This window comes from Bicyclus anynana, chromosome 4, assembly GCF_947172395.1.
Source record: "Bicyclus anynana chromosome 4, ilBicAnyn1.1, whole genome shotgun sequence".
NCBI classification, from domain to species: domain Eukaryota; kingdom Metazoa; phylum Arthropoda; class Insecta; order Lepidoptera; family Nymphalidae; genus Bicyclus; species Bicyclus anynana.
The window spans coordinates 13,938,695-13,964,583 of record NC_069086.1 but is presented as its reverse complement, the minus strand read 5'-3'; the positions used below and the strand labels follow the sequence as shown (position 1 = coordinate 13,964,583).

The 25,889-nt window shown below is 34.7% G+C and overlaps 4 protein-coding genes and 1 long non-coding RNA gene across 6 annotated transcripts; 2 read left to right on the top strand and 3 right to left on the bottom strand.

Annotated features, from left to right (window-relative positions):
* Positions 1–8: 8 nt before the first annotated feature.
* On the top strand, positions 9–8,918 carry LOC112054915 (argininosuccinate synthase). The gene is made up of 10 exons (XM_024094858.2): positions 9–142; positions 795–900; positions 2,099–2,259; positions 2,709–2,793; positions 3,231–3,376; positions 3,908–4,029; positions 5,051–5,202; positions 5,823–5,914; positions 6,283–6,431; positions 8,712–8,918. The coding sequence occupies exons 1-10, from the start codon at positions 78–80 to the stop codon at positions 8,870–8,872; spliced, it is 1,239 nt and encodes a 412-aa protein (XP_023950626.2). The 5' UTR covers positions 9–77; the 3' UTR covers positions 8,873–8,918.
* LOC112050052 (uncharacterized) lies at positions 7,013–8,719 on the bottom strand. The gene is made up of 2 exons (XR_008250803.1): positions 8,456–8,719; positions 7,013–7,970 (listed from the first exon to the last, which is right to left on the bottom strand). It is a non-coding gene; the product is annotated as an uncharacterized LOC112050052 (long non-coding RNA).
* A 1,024-nt stretch (positions 8,919–9,942) lies between the features above and the next one.
* LOC112057193 (mediator of RNA polymerase II transcription subunit 22) lies at positions 9,943–12,491 on the top strand. Its single transcript, XM_052881286.1, has 3 exons — positions 9,943–10,259; positions 10,672–10,773; positions 10,882–12,491. The coding sequence occupies exons 1-3, from the start codon at positions 10,163–10,165 to the stop codon at positions 11,097–11,099; spliced, it is 417 nt and encodes a 138-aa protein (XP_052737246.1). The 5' UTR covers positions 9,943–10,162; the 3' UTR covers positions 11,100–12,491.
* Positions 12,489–14,889, bottom strand: LOC112057192 (NADH dehydrogenase [ubiquinone] 1 beta subcomplex subunit 8, mitochondrial). Its single transcript, XM_024097682.2, has 3 exons — positions 14,728–14,889; positions 14,431–14,648; positions 12,489–12,758 (listed from the first exon to the last, which is right to left on the bottom strand). Exons 1-3 carry the CDS (start codon positions 14,816–14,818, stop codon positions 12,546–12,548), a joined length of 522 nt encoding a protein of 173 aa, XP_023953450.1. The 5' UTR covers positions 14,819–14,889; the 3' UTR covers positions 12,489–12,545.
* A 3,816-nt stretch (positions 14,890–18,705) lies between these two features.
* Positions 18,706–24,256, bottom strand: LOC112056458 (uncharacterized). Of its 2 annotated transcripts, none has more exons than XM_052891590.1 (6): positions 24,147–24,256; positions 22,794–22,930; positions 20,911–20,992; positions 20,542–20,653; positions 20,314–20,427; positions 18,706–18,836 (listed from the first exon to the last, which is right to left on the bottom strand). In XM_052891590.1, exons 1-6 carry the CDS (start codon positions 24,218–24,220, stop codon positions 18,774–18,776), a joined length of 582 nt encoding a protein of 193 aa, XP_052747550.1. In that variant the 5' UTR covers positions 24,221–24,256; the 3' UTR covers positions 18,706–18,773. The 2 variants fall into 2 exon arrangements, with proteins under 2 accessions (XP_052747550.1, XP_052747551.1); XM_052891591.1 differs by lacking the exon at positions 24,147–24,256 and adding an exon at positions 23,042–23,233.
* Between the last annotated feature and the right edge of the window lie 1,633 nt (positions 24,257–25,889).

Genomic DNA, 25,889 nt, shown 5'->3' with positions numbered 1-25,889 from the left:
ACTCTAGTAACGAAAGCAATTATTCAGTGTAAACGACGTTGTTTATCGTAACTATTGTATCTGCTGCACGTATCACAATGGCCAGAGATTTAATTATTTTAGCTTATTCCGGTGGTCTTGATACGAGCTGTATTTTAAAATGGTAAGTTTGATTATTTCGTCATAGACTAGTTAACAAGTGCTCTTAACGCTAAAAGTTAGTAGTTGCGGAAAAAATATAAAAGATGTCATATGTCCAGGGGCGTAGCGTGCCTCAGTGAGGCCCTGTATCAAAATAAGTTGGGTCAAACGATGATCGGCGAATCCCGAAATCTTTTTTAGTGTTTTAATTTGTTATAAAAGTAAAAAAATTCAAAGTTATTTTTAAATGTGGGCTTTCTTTAGAGAACTTTTTCTTTATGAAGGTTTTTTAAATTTATATAAACCCCCTGTTTTTTGTACCTACATCATTCATAATTCATTCATTCTTTTTTTAGAACTCAATTAAACTTTTGCTACATGTTATTCAAATCGAATGACGCCCTGTTCATATTTTTCAGTAACTGCTAAAAAAGCACTTGTGAACCAGAATTTCATGATAATTTAATGAAAGGTTCTTGAAGAAATATAATATAAGAATGTAATGTAAATATGAAAAAGATAAAGTAACGTCAATAATAATAGTAATAATTAGTGGAGGATTATAGAACCTTACATCTCGGTAGCTGATGACGGGATAATTTTAATATTTGGTAGATTATTATTATTTCTTATTATTAATTAATTATTAGCTACTTACATGTTTCTGATAATAGGTTGTTACAAAGGAATTACGATGTCGTGTGTTACATGGCCGACATCGGACAAAATGAGGATTTTGAAAAAGCGTGTCAAAAAGCGAAACTCATCGGCGCTAAAGATGTAAGTAATTTAACAAACTTCTAAAAAAGGATAAGTTTCTCAGTTCGTTTAAATCTTTATTGAAATAACATTAAGTCTTGCGCTGATCTGATTGGCGACAATGGCGTAGCTTCCCAGGGGCTAGGCGGTGCAATGCCCCAGGTCCCTCTAGGGGGCCCTCAGGGACCCTTGAATCCTTACCAGGCTATCGCGATCGAACTGAACTTGTACAACTTGAGAGCTGAATATAAAGTACCTAACTTTAGCATTTTTATGTGTTTGTATATAGGTATTTAATATTTTTACTTGATAAAATCTAACCAGTTTAGACAGTAGTGGGGCGCCATTTTTTATTTGCACCATGGCCATTGGTTACCTAGCTACGCCACTTATGGGTGAGATTAGTTTTGAAGTATCTCTGGCGCAGTTGTTAGTTAGGTTCTCAACAGGAGGCCGCGTAAAAACCGTCAGGGGTTTTGAATAACCAGGCTTACTTAGAAGTAGTAGGTACAATCTTCTAAGTAAGCCTGCTTCCATCAGACTGCATTGTCACTTAATAGTAGATGAGGAATAAAAAATACCTAATGGGTCATTGCAATTGATGGAATAAAAAAATACCTAATGGGTTATTGCAATTTGGTATTACAATGTTGAAGACGGGTTAACATCAGAAGCGGATAAAAGGGCAAAACAATTATTGAATGGAAGTCTATCAGGTTTTAATAATTTCCACCAAGAATGTTACAAATAAATCTTCGAGTGGAAGATATCCTTGAGTGAAGTCCCGGACTTGTTACCGATGGATGCAGGGTTAAGGACTTCCTTGAAAACTAGTTATCACTCAGCTTCTTCGCTCAAGTCGTTCTCCCCGCCTCGCTAAGCCTGGCAAGAACCTACTAGAACAGCCGTGGACACCCGTTTTATTATAGAACTAAGCCTTGTTATATAGGAAACTAGCGGACCCTGTCATGCTTCGCTTTGACTTTGTGACTATGTGCACTTCTTCCTTATCCCTACTCTATACTACTCTACCCTTACACCTACCCCTTTTAAACCATCCCTAAACCTCCACGAATATCTCAAGACCAAGATAAGATAATCTGTTCAGCCGGTCTTTAGTTTTAGCGAAACTAACGTAATTCATTTTTACATATATAGATATAGCCGAACAAATTTTCTCCGACTACATTCTCCCGACAATAAATATTTTTTTCAAAAGGTAATTGTTGAGGACTTGCGCAAAGAGTTTGTGACCAACTACATGCTACCCGCTATTCAAATGGGATTGGTGTATGAGAGCCGCTACTATTTGGGCACATCGCTAGCACGTCCGTGCATTTCCGTGAGCATTGTGAACGCTGCCAAGAGATTGGGTGCCAAGTTAGTACCTATAGTATATTTAAACATCTATTAAGTTCATTAGTAATCGAGCTTGGAAGTTAAGCCCACGGTGGCTTCATTGCTAGTTCTGGTCATATTTAGACAATATTTTCTAAATTAGTGCAACTCAAGCGTAGCGGTAATTTTCAGCTGTGGATGATTTTCACGGCAGGTAGATATACCAACAAAGGTGTACCCTACCAAAGTGTTTTTCAGATAGCATGGGTACGGTGACAGTTGCCTTATGATGTTCATAATACGTATTATTATCGTGAATCGCGGCAAACTTTATAGAGTGAAACGAACTGTCGTACCCATGCTATCTGAAAAACACTATACCTACCGTTCGTGGATATATGAACACAACTTGTCTACTTAATTGACTCTTATTTACTTGTGCATGTTTTTTTGTTTCTTTTTGCATTTCTCTGTAAAAAAAATGTTTTCAGATACATATCTCACGGTGCTACAGGGAAAGGAAACGATCAAGTTCGTTTTGAACTAAGCGTGTATTCGTTGTGGCCAGAAGGAAAGGTATTTTTACACAACATTATTTTGATGGGCTACAGGTAACCTTAGAGAGTATTGCAAGCATTTTTAGCGATACTTATAGGATGTTAATGATACCTACCTATATTACGATGTTTATGATGTTTCGGGACATCGTTAAGCTGCGCAATACAAGATTTTAGATATCAGAAGTAAGTAAAGGGTGCGGCGGCAGGCCGTAATAAGGCTTTATGTAGGTATCTACGACTTGCGAGTACCCGCAGCTTATTTCCGAGACGTCATTAAGACGAGACGTTATTGCACTATATCAGAGACGAGGGTGAAACACCAACAACCTAAATCGGAACTGCTTCTTTCCTTCGAAAAAGGCAGGTAAACTCAATATTTCAAATCCAATACCTACTCTAAAGACCTCGAACCGAGGAATCTATATAGCACTTAATGATAGACTGTTGTTACAGGTAATTGCACCGTGGCGTCTTCCAGAATTCTTTAACAGGTTTCAAGGCCGAAGTGACCTTATTGAGTACGCTAAAAAGGAGAATATTCCCGTCGCGGCGACTCCCAAAGCTCCGTGGTCTACAGATGAGAATATAATGCATATTAGGTAATATTTTTTTTATCATCATCACTAAGTCTCTGCTCAGAAAGAGAGGGTTAGGTCAATAGTCCACCACGCTGGCCCAATGCGGGTTGGCAGACTTCACACACCTACAGAATTAAGAAAATTCTCAGATATGCACAGGTTTCCTCACGGTGTTTTTCCTTCGCCGATAGAGACAAGTGATATTTAATTTCCTAAAATGCACAAATGAAAAGTTAGAGTTGCATGCCCTGGACCGGATTCGAACCTACACAATCCAAATCGAAGGCAGAGGACTGTCACGTCTCTAATTATATTTTTTTAATATTTACAAAATACAATATTGTGAAATGGTGATAACAGAAAAACACTGACTGAGTTTGTGTCTCTCCTTGGAGCTAGGAACCTTGTTTTCAAAAATTCCCAATTTGGTCCATGGTAGGTAAGATTTTCTTATTTCTATGACCGCTTATTTCATTATTCTTGGGATAGGGATCGTATCTACGAGTAGATATTAAATGTCCAGTGTTAAAAAATTCATAACATTTCTTACAGTTACGAATCTGGGGTCCTTGAAGACCCCAGTGCCATACCCCCGACCGGTATTTATAAAATGACGCGAGACCTTCAACAAGCGGAGCAATACCCCAGCGTTATTGATATTACTTTTGAAAAGGGTAAGTAGGTACACAAAAGGTAAATCACACACAACACAACTTGAAAATATTTCACAGGACTGAAAGTTATTTTTAAGCCGATGACAATAAGTATAGGAATATACCCAGGCAAGTTGAATCAAAATGACTGTTGTCTGCGCAGGTGCAATTATAAACAAAACTTGAGACGCGTGTTCTATGCCCTAATTAATAAACAATTGAAAATTTCGTACGCGATTGAATGGTGTCAACGTGCTGATATGGTTACTTGTGGCAACTCTTTCCGTATGTCGCTAACACCTGAAAATGTGCTGTTATACTTACAGGCTTACTATGGTCTAAGAGGCTTACTGTACCGGTAAACGAATAATCGCGCGGTATCATTATTATATGGCTTTTTTATTTTATTTTATCGGTTCAGTAGTTACAGGCTATATAATACTAGTATATATAAATATACTATACTTATATGTTTGTTCTGTCCATATAAAGTTGGCAATGGGCGGGGCACATAGTTCGAAGAGCCGATGAACGTTGGGGTCCCAAAGTGCTGGAATGGCGACCCCCATTAGTAAGCGCAGTGTTGGCCGACCCCCAACCAGGTGGACTGACGACATCAATCGAGTAGCAGGGATTCGCTGGATGCAGGTGGCTCAGTATCCTGCAGTGCATGTCCTGCAGTGGACGTCCATCGGCTGATATGATGATGATGATGATGATGATACTTATATACGTGTATAATATGTTTATGTAGATACGTAACAGGGGTTAAGTCCTTATTCGCACGAGAGTTAAAAAAGCGATACGCTAAAACTCAGCGTTGGCGCTTTTATTTACGTTCTTAATTTAATTCATGGTCTTTTTCCAACTTTTAAAATTTAAAATGCAACACTGTTCGATAAACATTTTAAAAACGCTGACGTGTGAACATAGGTACCTATACCTACTTGGGAATGCATTTGTTGCATTTGAACGCTTTTTTTAACATACGTTAAAAAAACTCTCGTGCGAGTGAGGGCTAAGTAATGGTCGTCGTTTACAGGTTTACCCGTTTCTGCTCAAATACCGAGTGGACAGGAAAAAGCACTTATCATAACCGACCCATTGGTTCTCGTGGAAACGCTGAATAAACTGGGTGGACAACACGGCGTTGGGCGAATCGATATCGTGGAAAACCGTTTCTTAGGACTTAAGGTAGATACCATCTCGTAGATACCTTATAGTCCTTTTTTAATTTTAAATAATTTTTCGTCAAATACAAAACACTATTAAAATTTTACTAAAAAAATAATAATCCTCCTTCGGGACACTTGAGTGCCCAAGCAACCGGTCAGGGTTCCAGAGTGAGGTACTCAAAAAAAAAAGCCGTCTAAAGAATCACTTTAACACCAAAATGACTTGATTCTAAAACCTGACTATTCTGCTTAAAACGAAAGTTTTAGCCTTATTAGGTACAGGGTACTCGTATATGAGTAATTTAATAGTTTAAGTAGGTACTTATTTGATTATCCAGCAATCTATTTCTTAGATGAAATCAAATTCGATTCGATTTTGGTAAAACCACTAGTATATTGCAATCGTATTAATGCTATTTCGTTATTTCAGCCACTGACGATCAAGTAATCTGACATGCCTGCAGCGCTAACGGCTTGACGTCCGATAAAACTGATCGTGTGTTGGTCACGATGATTATGACATCATGCTGATCGCGACACACGATCACTTTTATCGAACATCAAACCGATACCGCTGCAGGCATGTGAGATTACTTGATCGTCAGTGGCTGACATAAGAAAAATTTTATTATTTTCCAGTCTAGAGGACTTTATGAAACACCAGCTGGCACTATATTGCATGTAGCTCATTTAGATCTAGAAGCTTATGCTCTAGACAAGGAAGTATTAAGGTAAATCAAGCTGCCGAAATAATTTAATTTCAATTTTTTTAACTTTTGCTATATTAGGACCCTTCCGAATATTAAATTTGTTTCATCATATTTTCAATAACAACCCATATTCGGCTCACTGCTGGGCACGAGTCTCCTCTCAAATAAGAGGCGTTAGGCCTTAGTATAGAATACGCATGGCATAGCTAGGACATGCCAAAATCAAGATACAAAACAAAAAAATATGGTCACACTATCAAATCCTTTCGTCAAGGCTGTGATGATGATTACCTATTTAAAATACATCTATTTTTCTTGCATTGATTAATGGATATGGAAAATACTATTCTCGTAGGTATGTATCCTTTTGTGCTCTTGTGTGTTCACAGAATCAAGAAATACCTTCAAGATAAAATGTCTGATTTTGTCTACAACGGTTTTTGGTTTTCACCGGAAGCTTTCTACACCAGAAAATGTTTAGAAATATCACAAGAGTCAGTCAGTGGAACTGTTACAGTACAAATTTTTCAAGGAAACGGTGAGTTAATTCTGAATAACATACCTACTGCTACATACATATAGTGTTTATCAGTGGCGAAGGATAGAATTTAGATGAAGGTAAGCCGTCCCAAAAAAAAGGAAATTTATAAAGCGTGACACAAACTTCGGTTTCTCATAGAGATTAAGTACAACAATGAATATGCATCGGCGGGAATCGGCTTGCATGAACTCTTTGGCGCTGGTGTTAGGTACTTTAAGTTCCTATTTAAATGGAGAAATGATGCATAGGATCATTATCATATCGGATGTAGGGTCACCTGGTACTCAGTGGATCACTTTTTTTCCGAAGGCTGTAACACAGCCCTCAGCAGTGTCAGGATATACCAATACTAACCAATATAGGGTGTATACATTGTAGTTTAATAAATATGATTCGTTTTGTCGTTATTTTTAATAGGGAAAAAGATATCAGAGATTTTTTAAAAACACGGAAATGAGCCACTGTGTACCAGGGGGTCGAAACAGTGGCTCGGGTGTAAATACACAGTGGATCAGGGTAGTGCACAATGGATCATGGTCATAAATTATTTGGTTTTGTCGAAAAATTAAACAAATTCATTCACATTTAATCAGTCTTTTATTTTTGTACTCATAATAATTGTTTTCTTATAGCAGCGAACTGCATAAACCTAAACATTATTAAAGCAAAACAGGAATACATTCCTAACAAATAAACAATCAAAACTTTCAAAATTGCACATCAATTTAAAAATTATTATAAAAACTTAACCAACTTAGTTATCAAAAAAATAGGCAAAATCAAAAAAGTAGATCCAAAACTTAATGGAAACATTGTTAGAGCATATTCAGTTGCGTCAAATCAATAGAGAAACTGTAATAATTCTGCTGGCGTGTGGTACTACCGGAAAAAGTGGGTTTAGGCAGTATGAATTTCACATCATCATCTTTTACATTTGACAAATCTGGAATAGCAGGCAAATGATATTTATTACAAGCTTTCTTCCTGAGAAAACTAATATAGTATTCTAGATTTTTATTCCTTTCTCCAATAACTTTACCAATGTAAAAAAGCTTTTTCTTCTTTGTCGTAAATTGAACTAAAACGTATTCTCCTTCCTTAGGAAGCCGCGGCAGAGGCTCATTAATATCTTGTTCAGTCAAAATTTTGTATTTATTTTCGTTTTCTTCTTCCAACCAGTCTTGATCTTCATCAGATTCTTGATAAACAACATTATCATCCAGCTCTTCTTCTTCAGATTCACTTTGATCGGTTTCTTGACTAATTTTCTTCTTTTCTTTTTCTGTTTTTCATCATCTGAATCACCTTGCATTACTTTTCTGACACCTTTTTTTGTTTACTTTCTTTATTCTTAGTTTTTGCTGATGCTTTGGCAAGTTCGATTTCATTTTTTTCTGGAGTATCGGTGGCGATCATACTGCGACCTAATTTTGTTGGTTTTCGATTCTCATCCCAGATTTCATATGTTCGAGAGCTTCTTTCATCTTTGCTTCAGTATGGGTCCCAATAGACCGCGGCTTATCCGGGCGAGGCATTCTATAAGAAATAAATCTATGTTACTATATTTCGATCTTCTTCAGCATTTAAAAAAGTTGTTAAATAATTATAAAAACATATTAAAAGTACACAGTGGATATCAAAAGTACACAGTGGTTCATGATCCACTGTGAACCTTTCAAAATTGAGTCACTGTGGACGTTTACGCCGTTTTGTCTATGTTACTATATTTCGATCTTCTTCAGCATTTAAAAAAGTTGTTAAATAATTATAAAAACATATTAAAAGTACACAGTGGATATCAAAAGTACACAGTGGTTCATGATCCACTGTGAACCTTTCAAAATTGAGTCACTGTGGACGTTTACGCCGTTTTGAATTTAAAACGGCCTCAAGAAAAATATAACCTACAAACGACACGGAGATGTGCATTTATTTAATCTTGATAAGACATAGAATCTACAGAAAATAACAGCTACCCATAATAACACATTAATAAAAAGTTGGAACACAATGTTTCTTACCTTGAAAACAACTTTTTTTTTATGAAAAACTAAAAAATCCACTAACACAGAAAGTTAACATAATTTTCGCCGGCGAACTGGCATGAACTTGTACACTAGTCAACCGCGTTCGAAGAGTGAATATAGCGAATAGATATCTCTGCCCCTTTCCCAAATACTGTTGCTGAGCCACTGTTTCTGGTATAGCCACTGTATAACAAGTGACCCTACGCGTATGTACCTGTAATAGTTCATAGTATTCTTGGTGCTTTTACAGTGTCCATTTTAGCTAGGAAGAGTGAAACAAGTCTGTATAATAAAGATTTGGTGTCCATGGACATTGCTGGTGGGTTTTCACCTGAAGATAGCACTGGATTCATCAACATTAATGCAGTGAGGCTGAAGGAGTACGCACGTTTTACTTCTGCAGCTAAATAAAATGACTACCTATGTTGAATGACAATAAAAATATTTAAATTTACAAGTTGTTTGTTTTTAATATATAATTTAGATAGTAATTAATTTATATTAGTAGTATTCTATTGCTAAAGTATTTTTCAGATAACATGGGTACGGTGACAGTCGCCTGTATGACGTTCATATTACGTAGGTACTGTTATCGTGAATCGCGCCAAACTTTCAAGAGTGAAACGAACTGTCACCCGCACCATCCTACATGAAACGAACTGTAACTAGGTATTATATAAAAAGGTACATATTATATAAAAAAACCTGGTGGAAAGTTGCATGGTCTTAAAACTATACACAATTGTAAATTTATAAATGCTAAAAAAATATTATACAAGCCTATACTTGTATATTATTAATAAATACAGTGGTTAATTAAAGATTGAACAGCCAACAGGCATTAAAAATTCGAATTCTAAAATAACAGATAATAAAACAAATACGACCCCGGAATTTATAATTCATGTCTCAGACAGTGAAGATGACAGTGATGAGTGATAATGAAGAAAAGATGTGCGCAAAAACTTATGAAATATCATACTGTAGTGAAACTGTATTCCATTAAAAACATGAAACGATATTCAAAAATTTCATTTCTATTCCGGTCTTGCCCTTACAAAAAGTTATATTTTTAAAATTTGTGTTAATATACATCCATCAAATCGGATGCATATCTTTATGTACCACATCCCATCAGATGTAGCTACTAGCTACAACGCTATGAATATTTCAACATTAGAATCCGTATTCAAAGATCTATAATTTACATACTGTTTACAACGTCGCAAGGTTAATTTATAACATAATTGAAACGTTTAGTATTTGGTTGATTATTCATTCAATCGTCTATTCACTAGTAGTCAATCAATGTTTCACTTCACTATGGCTACAGTGACAAATAGTGACATGACAGTTGATCTGACGCCATATTTGTTATGGTTTCTGGAACTCGGATTTGGAATGGACTTTACTCTTAGTTTTTTACTAATTCACTGAGGTCTGAGGTATTTTTAAAGTGATCTGTATTCTGTGTTCCCCTTGTTTGTTTGTTTGAAAATATTCGACTGTAATATTTTCAGATTATTCAAATAAATGAGTGTAAAATTTGAAAATTTCTTAGTAATATTTAGGTGTGTTATATTAAATAACAACGAGAGAGATTAAACGGGCATATTAAACAACTGTTCCAGAGTGAAAACTTCGAATGTGAATCGTTTTTCAACTTTGAAAGAGTTCCTTTATTTGCTTAAAAACAGAATAATGCATCGAAATCTGCCTCAGAATAAAGAAGCGTTGTTGAAATCATATACAACACGCCTAAAGGAGGATGTAAAAAGTATGCTGGAAAATTTTGAAGGTAAGTTTTACTTTACATTTATTATTTGTACCATAAATTGCATATTTTATATTGGGTATGTCTGTCACAATTTCTCTAAATTACATTGCTTTGCATTAGTTATACCAATTACTAATGTATTCCTCCTTATGACACTAATATCCCTAGAACTTGTACTAAGGCCTAGTTCAGACTACTTTAGCATTTTAGTTGAGTAGCATACTAAACTACTTGCTACCGCCCAAAAATTGTTCGTAGGGCATAGGACTAAAATTTGTTTCTTACCATCTTGTAATAACGTGGAATAGGGTCTTCTAGGCAAGTCTGTTACACTTACCATCAGGTGAGTTTGTAATCATGTATGTGCCTGTTTCACATACTAAAAACCCTTAATTTAATAACACACTGGTAATGTCTCAATACATATTTTCAGAAATTATTAAACTTGCAAAAGGGGAAAATGATTCGCAGCTAAATAGAATGACACAAATTGAACAAGATACTTTTGAAATGCAAGTTCGAGCAGCAAATATTGGTAAGAGCTAATTAGAATTTCTCCCTTACAAATAATCACATAAAAACTAAAAAAAATCATGTAACTTTATTTATCCTATGATTTTCAATGAATTATTTTTTTTTGCAGTGAGAGCAGGGGAGTCTTTAATGAAATTGGTATCAGATATCAAGCAGTATTTAATATTGAATGATTTTCCATCTGTCAATGAAGCTATTACACAGAATTCAAAACTGTTTCGCACTAAGCAGCAAGAATGTGACCAAAAGTTAATGTCTCTTCGTGATGATATAGCAGCCGACCTTTATGACCTAGAAGATGAATATTTTACTAGCATATATAAGTAAACATTTTTGTTATGTAAATATGTGTTATAATAATAGAAGGATTGTTTAGGATTGCTATTATTACGAGTATGTATCTACTATAATGTCCAATAGCTTGTAATGATGATGATGTGTTCTTTTCTTCTCTCTTGAAATAAAATTTTATTCACTCCATCAATGTAATACTGCACCACGAAATTAATCAATTGTAGTTGTCCTCAGCATATTAGCTTTAAAGATATGTAATTATGTTCTTGAATGAAACTTCAACAACTATACAGTGTGAATTTTCCATAACTCTAGGGTTATATTCTTTCAAGAAAACTATTTAAAATGTGTTCTAAAATGGATATTTTTGGAGTAAATAATATTCCTTTTGTAAATAATCTTATATTTTGTCCATTTTACTGCATCCTTATATTTTACAGAAGTTGAGACAATATGGTGATTCTGTAAACAGTATATAAATTACTAGCTGACGCCCCGCAGTTCTAACTGCATGGTTCAGTTCCTGTAAGAATACAGGGATAAAATATAGTCCATGCCATTGACAAATAACATAGCTTTCTAGTGGTACCCCATACAATAACACTAACTTCTCTTTTGTAATTTTATAGTACAGATAAATGGACCACTGATTAGCGTGCATTGTCAGTCAAACGCGATTTGAAGTTTTATTCAAATTACAACTCGCTAGGATACTTTAAGGAAGTATGCTGCATTCTAAATTTCCTTTTTTAACTATTGACTTGAAAAAAAATTAAAAGCTGTCTGGCTGGGTTATTGCTTTTAATGGAAAAACTTTATGAACCAAAATATATTAAAATCTCCATTAATGTACAGTTCTTTTTATTAGTAGTAACTGGGAGTCATCAACACCCAGAGAGGCACATGTTTTAACATATTATGTTTTATTTGAATATTTTAAAACTATCCTTAAAATAATTTCAAATGGTTTACTTCAGTCACTGGTTGTTGGGTCTTAGTAACATGATGCACCTAGAGTCCATTCATAATATGTCATTCTCTTTTTGAGAGAACAGGATGGATGAAGGATGATACACTCTATTATGAATAGATTATTTAGAGGAAGGTTTCAATATACTTTTATTTTAGATGTAAATTTGTTGAAATATGACAAATTGAGTGTCTGGAATTTTCATTGAAAACACTTCCTAGTCCCTTTGAGATATAACAAAACAATGCATGGTGACGGTGAGAGGTTAGAAGCTTTTCTATAAGGGTTCCAACACAGGCGAAGTTATGGGTGTATGCTAGTTTATTTATAATTTTTGAATAGATTTCAAATTAACTAGACAGATATTGTAATTAACAAGTTTGTTAATATAGTTTTACAAGTAGCTTAATTATGTTAATGTAGTAACAGTCAACAAATAAAACAAATTGCAATTACTTTTAGTTTTTATTCAATCTAACTTACATTGGTGTGAAGACGTAATATGTTTTCTATTTTTCACAAAACATGTAATGTGGCCCATCTTTTGGATATTGCTTTATAGTAACTGGTCGACCAAATTTATAATTGTCCAACCAGAAGTATAAACCAAAACTGCCAAATATAGCCCCCAAAAACCAGGTCCACTGATGTGTGAGAGAAAACCTTGGCCTTCCAGATGGATCATAACGGTCTTCACCATATATTTCAGCACTAGCATGAATCTGGAAAATATATTCTCAGTTTTTTCTCTCATTTATTTATTTCTCCTTTTTTTTTAAATTTTCAACAATGTTATACATACAAAATATACAAAACACTATTAAAAATATTTAAAAAAAAAAATTTAACCCTCCCTCTGAGGGACATTTGAGTGTCCAAGCAACCGTTGGTCAGGGCTCAGAGTGAGGAACCTCGTCACAATATGCCATCTCAAAAATCACTGCCTTCTGTATAAGACTCTTGTTCCAACAGTTATGCGAAAGCCTCTTAAGGTGTTGGTTGAAGCTTTTTGCTATTAGACCATTGACTGGATCTATATTTAGCCATTAGACTCTCAATAATAGTTGACTCAGCATTCCACATGGTGGTAATCTCATGAGCAAGAACCGAAATATGGAAAATATATTGTCATTATTATTATTCCTTCTTTAAGCAAAATGTTTAAAAATATAATTATAATATTATTTTCTGAAAAGCTAGTTCCTCTAGAAAGCTCTATGTAACACTCTCGGGGATGACCATTGACCATACCTTACGTATACTAAAGCCCTACTCTATATGTACTGTTTACCATCAAACAAATTAATAATGAAGGTATAAATCGCTAGTAATTTCACACCTAATAATAATATTATAATTAACTTGTTCTTAAATTAATGAAAATAAATTAGATTAATTACCTTGGAACATTATTAGATACAGCTAATATATTTTTAAAGATATTACATAGGCGTATATAGGGGGGGATGAGAGGCGTTCCCACCCTAGAATGGACCTGTACCCACCCCATTCTGGGCTAGCAATATGGAATTCTATTATGATACTAATAATAGAATTGATGTTGGGGGCCAGGCTCACCCTAGGAAATAATCCTAGATATGACAATGACATTTTATAAACAAACAATACATCATTCTAAATAAATAAGTTATGAAATGACAATGTATGGATTTTTTACCTTCATTTCTAATCTTTATGTTAGTAGTAGGACTGTATTTAAGGGATTTATTGTACAGTTTTAAAGATTGAAAGTTACCATCTACCAAACTCCAATATTAATATGATGTTAAAGAATGTTTTACGAGTTTCTTGCCATTTTTCTCAACAAAATCTGTTTTCCCAACCAGTGGTAGACAAACATAACTTTCCAAAAATACTTGAAATAAACCCATATTTGGCTCACTGTTAAGCAAAAGTCACCTCTCAGAATATGTAATAGTCCATACTAGGTCCGGCTATTAGTCCACCATACTGGGCCGAATAGGACTGGCAAACTTGACACACATTAAGATTATTAGAGACTAGCTGACGCCGCGCGGTTTCACCCGCGTGGTTCCCGTTCCCGTAGGAATATGGGGATAATATATAGCCTATAGCCTTCCTCGATAAATGGGCTATCTAACAGTTAAAGAATTTTTCAAATCGGACCAGTAGTTCCTGAGATTAGCGCGTACAATCAAACAAACAAACTCTTCAGCTTTATTATATTAGTATAGATTTATGAAAATTCCCAGGTATGCAGGTTTCCTCACAATGTTTTTTCTTCATCATTTGTGATATTTAATTTCTTAAATTGCACAGGTGGGGGTGCATGCCTCAAACTGGATTGTATTCTATGCCTTTAATGAATCAAAGACACAAGGTCTGACAGTTTTATTTAATAATCCAACTTACCGGTTCATTGAAATTTCGTTTTAGGTCGGGTAAATCATATGGATAGTTGGGATCTTTAGAATCTGTTCCAATGTCCGGCAATTTAGGATAGTCCCCATAACCCATATCTTCAGGATATGGCTGGTATTCTTCAACAGTCAACCCATACTTTTTGGCTGCCGCTGCTCGTTCTTGTGGTGTCTTGGGATATGGGTCCGGTTTATATTGGTAATTCCAATCTGTGAATGTTATGACGTAACGACCATAACAAAATTTTAAATAGATATGAATCTCATACATTTACAAGTTCAGACTTACGGTTTCTCGCTGTGTTATAATATATTGCTGCTGCATTTCGTACAGCCTTTGTATCGTATAGAAGGGCTCTTTTTACCAAATTAAAAGCCATTTTATTTATAATGCAGTTTCCATAATCTTTTGTCTGTCAAAACTCGGAAATTCGTTCGAAAAATCGAAATGTCAATGTCAAAATTCGGAATTGACATAATTTTAGCACAGATTAATATCATTATAGTTTAGCACAGATTAATATCACTATCACTACAGATATCGACGGATTGGTGTCAGGCTCTGGCTCAGACTAATTATATATGGACCTGCCTCGTTCCTGTCAAAGTAACGATTTAATGCGATTAAAAAAACTTTCTTTAAAGAATCGAAGTTTCTTAGTTGTAATCATAGATTTACGATTTGGTACGTATCTAATAATCTGTGGTTGTAATCGTATTCGTTGGTTAAAGAGCTCCGTTTAAATAGCTTTTTGTGTATTAATTGAATAATGGTGTAAAAACAGGCAAAAACTCTATATGTACAGGTGTAAGATAGGTGTATACCAAATCTAAGCCCAATGGAGTATGCTCACTATTTTTTAATGTTATTTTTCTGAATTCTCCATTAAAAATAAAAAAATACTCTTGAAAGAATTATTTCCATAAGTTAATTAGTTCTCAAAATATGGAATTTTAAAGTGAGTTATTGGCAATCAGCACGCGTTTAATGTCCGTGACGTCTTCGTTCGACACTGTCTTGCGCAGCCCATTTAGGCAATTTCGTAGTTCTTGCCTTACCTAGTGACAAACTAATGGTTAGAATTGAAAAATTATTTTTGAGTTGAAAAGCCTATTTAACGAGAAAGGCTATAAGCTTTATAACATCATCCTACGACCCATAGGAGCAAAGCACCGGCCAAAAATAGTTAAAAAATAGTATCTTGTCAAATATCAAGTTTGTAGTAGTGAAGGACTTTAGTTCAAACTTGCGAGAGACTTTAGACCTCCCTAATTTGGCACTATCGCATAATCACTATCTTAGTGCCTTTCATCTTTGTACGTCAAGTAGTTTTTGAGATTTCGTGAGAATGACCCTTCCTATTTATATAATTAAGAAGATCAGCCAACGACCGAACATTTTTTACCAGTTTTCGCCACATTTATGATCGGTCGATTTCGAGTATATTTTCGACTATAATGGAAAATAGATTTTACTCTGGACTGACACATAGGTATACTTTTTATCCCGAAAAATGCGAAAACTGATGATTTTGATGATATGAATGTTTGTTACTCTTTCACGCCTCGACCACTGAACCGAATTAGTTGAAATTTGGTATTAAGATATATTATATCCTGGATTAACACATAGGCTACTTTTTATCCCGGAAAAATCTATGGTTCTCGAGTGATTTGTGAAAAACTAAATTCTACGCGGACGAAGTCGCGGGCGTCCGCTAGTATATCGATAAATAAGCTCTTCTACAAAAAAATATTTTTTGAATTCTAACCACTAGTTCGTCAGTAGGTAAGGCAGAAGTATGAAATTGCCTGAACCGGCTGAGCAAGTGTCGAACGATGACGTCACGTACAATATAGCGACTGGTAGCGGGAGTCGATATTTATGAAACTTTGAATGCATGATAAAATCATAACTGTTTGGTTTTATTTATTTATTAAAAAGTAATCTGACCAAGCACCTAAAGATTCACACTTCACGTGAAACTCTTGTAAGATTTGCAATGTAAATTATCACAGAATTATCTATTGATACCTACACATTAGAACACACCATGGTGAAAAGTCTTAATCATGTGATATGTACAAACATCAAAGTGCAACAAAAATTGATCTAACCACGCACAAGAATATACACACTGGTGAAAAGCCCTATTCTTGTGATATATGCGATTATAAATCAAAGAAAAGTAATTTGGTCTGTCACCTGAGAAATCATATGGATATTAAACCTTATTATTGTGAATGTGTAATTACAAATTCAATGGCAAATATAACTTAGACAGTCACATGAGAATTCACACTGGTCAAGTGGTCATGGCCGTATACTTGTGAGATATGTGATTTTATAAGTACACGGAAAGGCTATTTGGCCTTGCGTCTTAGAACACATACTTGGGAAAAGCTTTACTCTTGTGACATTTGCAATGGGGATGATGACTAGGTTTGAATATATTGATTTTTATGATAGGTACATTCGGGTAAATAGGGTCATTATTAACTAATTTATATATAAAAAGCAAAGATTGTCTGGATATTTGCAAAATAAATGAAATTATAAAATTTCAAAATCTATTTAAAATCTTTTATCGTAATTAGATGAAAATTCATACAGTTTTATCTTCCTTACATCAAATGTGACATTTTTTAATAAATGAACTATAAACATAAACGCACAAATAACAAAGATATTAGATTTTTTATTGTACGCACATACAAATCCAACGATCATTACATTGCCTACGACGTCATTAATTCGTGCCATTTTGTATGGGGCTTTTTCAGGGATGTGTGGCAGCGCCGCAAATCTGACCCTTTAAATCTCTGTAGCTCCAAAAGTAATGATCGCAGATACCCTGTTCCTTTTACAAAATTGCTTTACTATTAGCGTACTCTAAATTTATATACAATTTAAAAAACTGTCATCATCCCTATGTACGTTTTCACATGATAACTCACACTGGTGAAACCCTTTGCTTGTGACATAAATGCGATTGTAAAAATGTTTATGGAAAAATGGTCTAGTCTTACATCTGATAGACCACACTGGAAAAAAACTGTACTCTGTGAGATATGCGACTATAGAAGTGCAATAAAAGGTAATCTTTGGTTGGACGGCCTCCGTGGCGCAGTGGTATGCGCGGTGGATTTACAAGACGGAGGTTCTGGGTTCGATCCCCAGCTGGGCAGATTGAGATTTTCTTAATATGTCCAGGTCTGGCTGGTGGGAGGCTTCGGCCGTGGCTAGTTACCACCCTACCGGCAAAAGACGTACCGCCAAGCGATTTAGCGTTCCGGTACGATGCCGTGTAGAAACCGAAAAGGGGTGTGGATTTTCATCCTCCTCCTTGACAAGTTAGCCCGCTTCCATCTTAGACTGCATCATCACTTACCATCAGGTGAGATTGTAGTCAAGGGCTAACTTGTAAAGAATAAAAAAAAAAAAAATCTAGTCCGTCACCTGAGATCTCACACTGGTGAAATATGTCATTGTGAGCTATTTCATTTTAAATCTATACGTATAATAGAACTGGTCGAATTCTATACATTTATTCGCAATTTGAGATTTTACTCAAACCATTTGTAAAAAAAACTTTAGCGTGGCATAAAGTACGCTAGCGCCATCTAGAATCTATACTTATAATACGAATTCCTTACATTTTGTACATTCTGTAAGTTGAAGATATTTTGAAAATTTTGTTGGGGGCGATTCTATAATCGATACTGAAGCTAAAAATATATTTATTCGATTTTTTGTCTGTCTGTCTGTCTGTCCGTGTTTTTTCGTTATTCGGGCATCACGTTGAAACTACTGAATGAATTCATTTGAAACTTGGTACGGTAAGTACCCCTATTTCACGCCCTTTTCATTTTATTTTCGCAATAAAATGTATCCTATAAAACCAAATGTTACTTACCTACGAAATTGATAAGAAATGGCCGCTCATTGAATTATGGTTGTCAAAAATGTACTCGTAGTCGTAAAAATAAACTGATAACTATTGATTTAAGCGATTTTTCCTTCATATTACATACGGGACGGTTGAATTAAATTCCAGATAATAGTATAAAAATATTATTTTTATTGTTCCAATAAGAATAGGTGAAAAAATTACAATGTATTAGACAACCCTACTTATGGTAATTAGTGGTTTGTCTACATCGAGTACCTATTTTCGGACTTTGGCTCTAGTATAGTCAAATAACAAAGCTCATATTATGCTGCGGGTTTAATAATTTTATGATATCAAAATGAAAACTCAAAAAACTAGTTTAAAACTGAGTTTATAATTAGATTATTTTGCCATAAAATTGATTGAAAATTCACACGTATAATTAGTTCGATTTCCTGTTCACGGCCAGCTTGATACCTTGTGCGACGAAAGTATTCAATTCTTCCTGCAAAAAAACATAAACTTGCAAGATACTTGTATTGTTGTATTAATTGATAAATCATCCTTAAAATATATTGAATAGTTCGTTTATTTGGCTACTATCCTTAAGCAATATCATTGTTTTGGCTGACAAGTGTTAATGTTGTGTGAGCTCTCCATCCTCACGTAAACGAAAGTTTTAGACGATATCATTTTTTAAAAGTAACTAAAACAAATTGTAACCATTGCTGAATAAAAAAAATGGAGCCTCCTTTAGTTTGGACGTCAGTTAGAAACGTTGAGAGCAACCTGTTTTCTTTCTGCATTTTTTTGTCAGAAACCTAGAATGAGCTCGGTCACTACTCTTTTTAATCATATTTCTTGCAGCAAAAATGTTAAGGAACGAATACTGCACAAGGTTAATAAAATAAGAAACCTTGCAGAACGATATTCGCTCAAACCATAAGAATATTATGGTATTCAATAAAATATAAAAGTAATAAATAAAATTACTTTACTTATCATACTTTAATACTATTAAACGCTCTCTAAGCATCTACTTGGTAAAATTATATCTGAGAATGAAGCGACGAAATATAATTAATGATTAAACGAACTTACCTGTAAGTGAAGTTCTATCATAATTACGTGAGTAGCTTCATTCGAAGATGTAACACCCTACGCACCTATCCCAAAATAGATTTTTGCAAGAACATATTATTATCTCTAAACAGAATGAGAAAAACGCGACCAACACGTAAACAGTTGGCATAGTGGGGATTGCATAGTGGGGCTAGTGAATTTTGTTGACATCCGGTTCAAAGAAAATAAATTGAAACAAAACTGAAACTTGCTTTGTTGCATGTAAGATAAAGGAAACTACTTGGTAAAATTACATCTGAGAATGAAGCGATAAAATATAATTATTATTGCTGTTTATAAAGCTATGGAAATTTCATTTGGAAATAAACTCAATTGAAATGAAAATTTATTATAGCCGAAAATAAGATCGCAAACAATGATACATTTTATAAAAAGGTTTGGTATTGCTAGTTGATGATGATTTCGTTTTAGTTGAATTGGTCATCTTTTTTATGGGAACTGTTTTACTTACAGAAACATCGGAAACGGAAATAAAAATGTCAGAATTTTACGGAATTAATAAATGGACTCTAATATAGTTACTTATTGATATACTTAGATAGGTACTTAACTTATTACAATCATCGTACTATGATGTTAATAGTACGATGTTTTTTTTTTATTCTTTACAAGTTAGCCCTTGACTACAATCTTACCTGATGGTAAGTGATGATGCAATCTATGTTGTAAGCGGGCTAACTTGTTAGGAGGAGGATGAAATCCACACCCCTTTTGGTTTTACACAACGTCGTACCAGAACGATAAAACGCTTGATGATACGTCTTTGTCGGTAGGGTGGTAACTAGCCACGGCCGAAGCCTCTCACCAGCGAAATATTGATATACGATTGGTATATTTACCTTGTACTTCGTCAATATCTCCTTCACCTTCACGTTTAGTAGGTAATTGACGATTGAGGAAACGTCACGTGATTCTAAGCAGCTCAAGCATTTCCAGTCAGCTATGAAGTCAGCCTGAAATTATATAACTGTTTGTAATACTTGAATTCCATACCGCGGACAAAAGTTACAGTTTTTCGGCATCGAATTTCAAAATTCCGTCCCGACGTTAAGTAAGTAGGTAGGTACCCGAATATCTCCCAGGGTAATGTCAGTGTTGATGTTAACAATGTCAACGGGTTGGCCAGGGGTCACCCTCAAAACGGAGTCCAAGACAAGTCGCAGCTCTGAAATGTCGAGGCTAAAAAAATAATAACATTATTTATTCTCATGACTCAAACATAATATATATTTTGTGTCAATATTATACATATATAAAAGCTCTAATCTAAAGAAGTTTCAAATGATTTTGCGTACCTAGTAGCTAACATTATCCATTATAGAGTCCTTCTCTTGTTCGGGATTCAAACTCGGCAATCGACGAACAAATTCAAACTCTGCTCACTTGTTGACCAAATAACTATTACTCTTTTTTATTTTTTACATCTTTCTACTTACGTGCCAGAAAGTTGAGCTCTAGCTCCTCTACGAGTATGAGAGCGTTGCGTACTGCCGTAGCTAGCTTCAGCTTCGTATTTGTCTGAAAACAAACGAAATACTGCGGCTCCAGACATACTTCATTTTAGGAAAGCTGAAAGTTATTTTTGGTTTGCGTAAAAATTTAATTGGACCTATTTTGACTGTGTTCATAATGTTCTTGTGTCACATAGATATCTATACCAATTTTAGTTTGTCAGCCAAATGTCTTACCTATATGTATAGGTACCTCCGGTAGCCATTATTATGGACTGTGGAGTACTTAATGGCTTTGAAAGGTAGCAGGTTTCAGTATGGTCCAGTTATTTAAACGAAACCTTTTGATATCCACTATTGGATATCATGAGGAATCATTTCTCCAGTCATCAGACTCTTAGTGGCAACCCTTCGCTAGAGACTCATCTGTAACGGCGTTTCTCAAAGCTTTGAAGCTACTTGGCTACATACAGTAGGACCAGAGCCTTCCTAAAATTTGGTATTTCTGGTCATCGCAAACTCTCGCTATATTACGGTCCACCCCGTGCCCACCCGGCCTCCCTCTATATACCTACACCTATATGAGCTCTACACTTCAGAACGGCTGAACTGGCTGGCTGGATATAGATAGTTTAAGCAGGGCCGGCCCGTCCATACGGCGAACGGAGCAGTCGCTCCAAGCGCCAAATCCTAGAGAGCGCCTAAATGATAATCCTAGTCAACCGCAGACGATACTGCGACTGTTTTTAATTGGTCACCCCAGAGTATGATCGAGATCTTCGCGTTCCATTTTTACTTTATACTCATAATTTGGTATAGGCACAGGTATAGGTCTCATATCGACTATAAGAAGCAAACAGGAGAGGCGCCATAATTGGATCTCGCTCCATTTCATAATTTGCTTCGGGCCGGCGCTGAGTTTAAGAGGCAATAGAACTAAATTGACGGCGTTAGTTTTTAGCGTTTTCTGTTTTTTGTGCTACGCAATACGCAACCACAATATAAATTTCAAATATACAATTTTGGGATTGCCATTGAATTGAAATTACGTTTAAGTATTTTCTAGTTTTTCTTTTGTTTAAATGGTTATTGCATGAGATTAATAGAATATGAATAGGAGTTTAACTTGGTAGGTTTTTTGCCACAAAATGTACCTACTCGAATTAAATAAAAACCGACCAAGTGCGTGTCGGGCCACGCGCTGAGTTCCGTAGATTGAATGAGCAGTTTAGTCCCTTATGTAATGCACAAAAATACCGATAACGATACCCTACACCATGGGAAATTCATCTTCACTTTGCATGTAGGGAAGTAACCCCAATTTTTCTTTTAATTTATATATATAATATAATAATAATTCATTTATTTAAAGTAACCAAGACTCATTTTGTTAGTAAAATTCTCTTATAAGTATGTTAATTGTGTATACCTAAACCTAAAAATTAGTAAATAACAATATTTCTTATTATCTATGTTAGTTACTTAAAACCTATTGTATTTACGAGAACCAGTGCTATGTCATTCCATTAGAAACGCCACAACAGTGGTTCACATATTATATTATATATTAACAGACTCTGAGTTATCTTACTGACAACTTTATCTTTTTAATTAACAACGGAATTAGTTTGCATTTTTCAATTTCCAATTACGTTGATCGACTATTACTCTTTAAATAGCAATTGCTATTTAAAGAGTAATAGTCTTTACTACAAGAATGCATGTCATTTCATAACTTATTTATTTTAAATTATGTACCTAAACCACTCTGTCGGACAGACGGACATGGCGAAACTATAAGGGTTCTGTGTTGACTACGGAACCGTAAAAACCCTTATCTATGAGAATAAATACTTATAAACACTTACCAACTTCTAGTTGCATTCCTTTCATAACCATGTTTAAATCAAGATGGCCCAACAACTTGTCGTAATTTACACTTTCGATATTTAAACTGGACACACCTTTAATCTTCAAATTCTGGATATATCCATTCAATAATATGCTAAAATGAAACCAAGATGATCAAAATTACTAGTAAGTAGGTAGGTACATATAAACTTCGCTCTGACTTCGTCTTTGGGTGCTTTGGATTTGGAATTGGAGTGAAACGTACATTGAGATTTGACCAATTTATTGGGTGTTTTACTGATTGAAATCGTCAGTTTTTATTTATTCAAATGAAGCAATTAATCATTTATTTATAACACATTTAAGTAACTTATCGCTTATTTCACCAATTTCAATATTGTACTGTATCTCATTACGCACATGTGCAGTAATGAAAAGTAAAATGCACATGTGACTGGCCGTAATGCAATACATGTAAATAAAAACCTTTGTCTAAAAACGAACGGTAGGTACTCTTTTAAATCTTGGCTATGTGCCAAGATTTAAAAGAGTACCGTCCGTCAGTCAGAAAAATGCTCGACATTTTATGAATAAAATTAACTTTGTGAGATAAAATATAATAAATGCCATTTAATTCTTTAATTTTAATTATTTTGACAATAAATGTCAACCATTTATCTGTATCAGAAACACAAAAATATTAATTTACTTTATTAGTAATACTGGCTGTTTTGGTGCATTTGTAAAAAAAAAAAACAAACGCTGGTGTGTGCGTTATTTTTACTTCGTTATCTGTGCAAAAATAACAAGCGTATCAAAATGTCATCAGCAAAACAGACAAAGATGTAAATTCGTTTTCAGAAAGTGTGTTTCCTCGCAAATGTGTTTTATAACGTCGTATGACATACGCACGTTCGCTTTGATAATTACAGCCTCTGTTTCCTTACTATATAACTCTCGCCTTTGGCTCGAGCTGCAATATCGCCTCGGCTGTAATTTTCAATTTACCGCACTTATATCATAATGTACTATTTCTTTATAATAAAATAACGATTCATCATCATCATATCAGCTGATGAATGTCCACTATAGGACGTGGGCTTTTTGTAGTTTAAAGTCTGTAGTTTTTCCCCACAGTTGAAAGCGAAAATAGTCTATAACCATTATATTATATTATTCTTATCAAATCGAATAAGTCCCTGCCATGCTCGAGTAGGTACACATTTAGCATCATGGATTTACTATAAAAATGGCCGTATTTTGCTGAACAATCTTGTATCAGCACTATCAGTAGTAGTTATTAGTAATAGATAGATACGATAGTATAATCTTAGTCTTATTTAGGTATTGTATATTGTATTTTTTCTTACCCTCCAATCACAGTTTCGAAATAATGAAAATAAATCAACAAAGGGTCGATTCCATTTAACTGCATGTAGTTCATCGCTCTATCAATGAAATCAATAACCCACAAATCGATAGGAAGGTCTTGTGTTGGTATGGCAGCTGTAAAATTTAAATAAATTAGTTTTTAACCCTTAACTTGGCAGCGATTGTTATTGTATAACCCTTAACCGTTTTTATTAAACGTAACTGGAATCGATTAAAACATTTGTTATCTATCTATACTTGTAATTAGATCTTTAGAGAGGTCAATTCTGTACATCAAATATATTTCCAAAATAACTATCAGGGGGTGATTAGTGATCGATACTGATGCCAAAAATGCAATCAGTAAAATTTTTGTCTGTCTGTCTGTCTATGTTCATTATGGAAAAAAAAGTAGTCGACGGATTTTAACGAAACTTGGTACACTTATTCTTCATACTCCTGGGCAGGTTATAGTATACTTTTATTACGCTACAATCAATAGGAGCAGAGCAGTGAACGGAAACGTTGCGAAAACGGGAGAAGTTACTTCATTTTTACAGCGATAATAATGTAAGGGCTGGATTAAAGGGTCTAAGGGCGGACCAAGTCGCGGGCGTCCGCTAGTTTTATATTATATGTTACATTTACCACTCAAATTGTGTGGATGTTTTGTACTATCATAAAGTAAATGTGAAAAACAATACACTATTAATTTTGGATGGCCTATTAGATAGCTATTAATTAGCTTATGATGACGGATTAGGGAACTATTCAGCAAATATTACCAATAGGTATTTATCTAGGTAGTTTGTGAAGGAAAGGAAGAATAATTGAATACAGACAACCTTGAGCAGAAAATTCGAATTCTACGAGTTCATTTCAGTGGAATAATATAATGATCTAAAAGAGCAAGAAATAGTGATTAAATAGCTTAAAGGCTAATCCAGGGCTTCGATAAAAGTACAATACATACCTAACGTCGGAAAACGATAATAAATAATAAAGATAAAGTGACACTCCCTTAGATAAAGTGCATATTACTCACCATCGATTTCTCGAGGCATCGCGGTCACCCCGGCCACGACCAACAGACAAGAGAGGAGAACGGCGCTCATCGTGGAATTCCGCCTAACTAATAAAATAAATTAATATTTAAACACTGCAAAGGACAAGCTTGATCTTTTAACATGTCGCACAAGTTTCCACGACATATGAGCAAATTTAAGTCGGGTCGGTCGGTCGAGTCGGGTGAGTCGGGACCTATTATATTGAATAGAATGATTTTCGTCTACATTTTTTAATAGGTCCCGACTGTTTTCTAATTGCTTTCTACACTTCTGGACTGAGCTTGTTTTTTTTCTTTTCAGTTTTTGTATCATTTATGCAGTCGGGTTTTTTTATTTGTTTAATTAATTTATTTATTTCACACTTTTTAGTTAAGAAAGATGGTGAATTTCGGATTTATTTGTTACGTTTGTTACATGTTACAAAGTACGATAATGTATACGTCCAACCGAAGTTAAGTAAATATTTAAAAAAAATCTACGGAACCCTCGGTGGGTGAATCCGACTCGCACTTGTCCGATTTTTATAATCAATATAAAATTTAGTCTATTTTAGGTGTTCTAAAACTTCACTTCATAAACCTCGCACCCATAGTCATCCGCCTCGCGTATATTGTTAGATAATTAATAAATAACGTTTTTCTAATTGTAGTTTTTTTTAACATGGCCATGATATAC

What these genes read in the sequence shown, in the direction of transcription:
- LOC112056458 (XM_052891590.1), bottom strand. Translation starts at nt 24,220, where the DNA reads ATGAACTACATGCAGTTAAATGGAATCGACCCTTTGTTGATTTATTTT. An exon ending in TTCGAAACTGTGATTGGAGG is followed by an intron (nt 22,931 to 24,146) that starts GTAAGAAAAAAT and finishes GTTTCATTTTAG; the next exon opens with CATATTATTGAATGGATATA. An exon ending in AGAGCTCAACTTTCTGGCAC is followed by an intron (nt 20,654 to 20,910) that starts GTAAGTAGAAAG and finishes TTATTTTTTTAG; the next exon opens with CCTCGACATTTCAGAGCTGC.
- LOC112057192 (XM_024097682.2), bottom strand. Translation starts at nt 14,818, where the DNA reads ATGGCTTTTAATTTGGTAAAAAGAGCCCTTCTATACGATACAAAGGCT. An exon ending in TTATAACACAGCGAGAAACC is followed by an intron (nt 14,649 to 14,727) that starts GTAAGTCTGAAC and finishes TAACATTCACAG; the next exon opens with ATTGGAATTACCAATATAAA. An exon ending in AACGAAATTTCAATGAACCG is followed by an intron (nt 12,759 to 14,430) that starts GTAAGTTGGATT and finishes TATATTTTCCAG; the next exon opens with ATTCATGCTAGTGCTGAAAT.
- LOC112054915 (XM_024094858.2), top strand. Translation starts at nt 78, where the DNA reads ATGGCCAGAGATTTAATTATTTTAGCTTATTCCGGTGGTCTTGATACG. An exon ending in GAGAATATAATGCATATTAG is followed by an intron (nt 3,377 to 3,907) that starts GTAATATTTTTT and finishes CATTTCTTACAG; the next exon opens with TTACGAATCTGGGGTCCTTG. An exon ending in ACCGTTTCTTAGGACTTAAG is followed by an intron (nt 5,203 to 5,822) that starts GTAGATACCATC and finishes ATTATTTTCCAG; the next exon opens with TCTAGAGGACTTTATGAAAC.
- LOC112057193 (XM_052881286.1), top strand. Translation starts at nt 10,163, where the DNA reads ATGCATCGAAATCTGCCTCAGAATAAAGAAGCGTTGTTGAAATCATAT. An exon ending in TATGCTGGAAAATTTTGAAG is followed by an intron (nt 10,260 to 10,671) that starts GTAAGTTTTACT and finishes ACATATTTTCAG; the next exon opens with AAATTATTAAACTTGCAAAA. An exon ending in AGTTCGAGCAGCAAATATTG is followed by an intron (nt 10,774 to 10,881) that starts GTAAGAGCTAAT and finishes TTTTTTTTGCAG; the next exon opens with TGAGAGCAGGGGAGTCTTTA.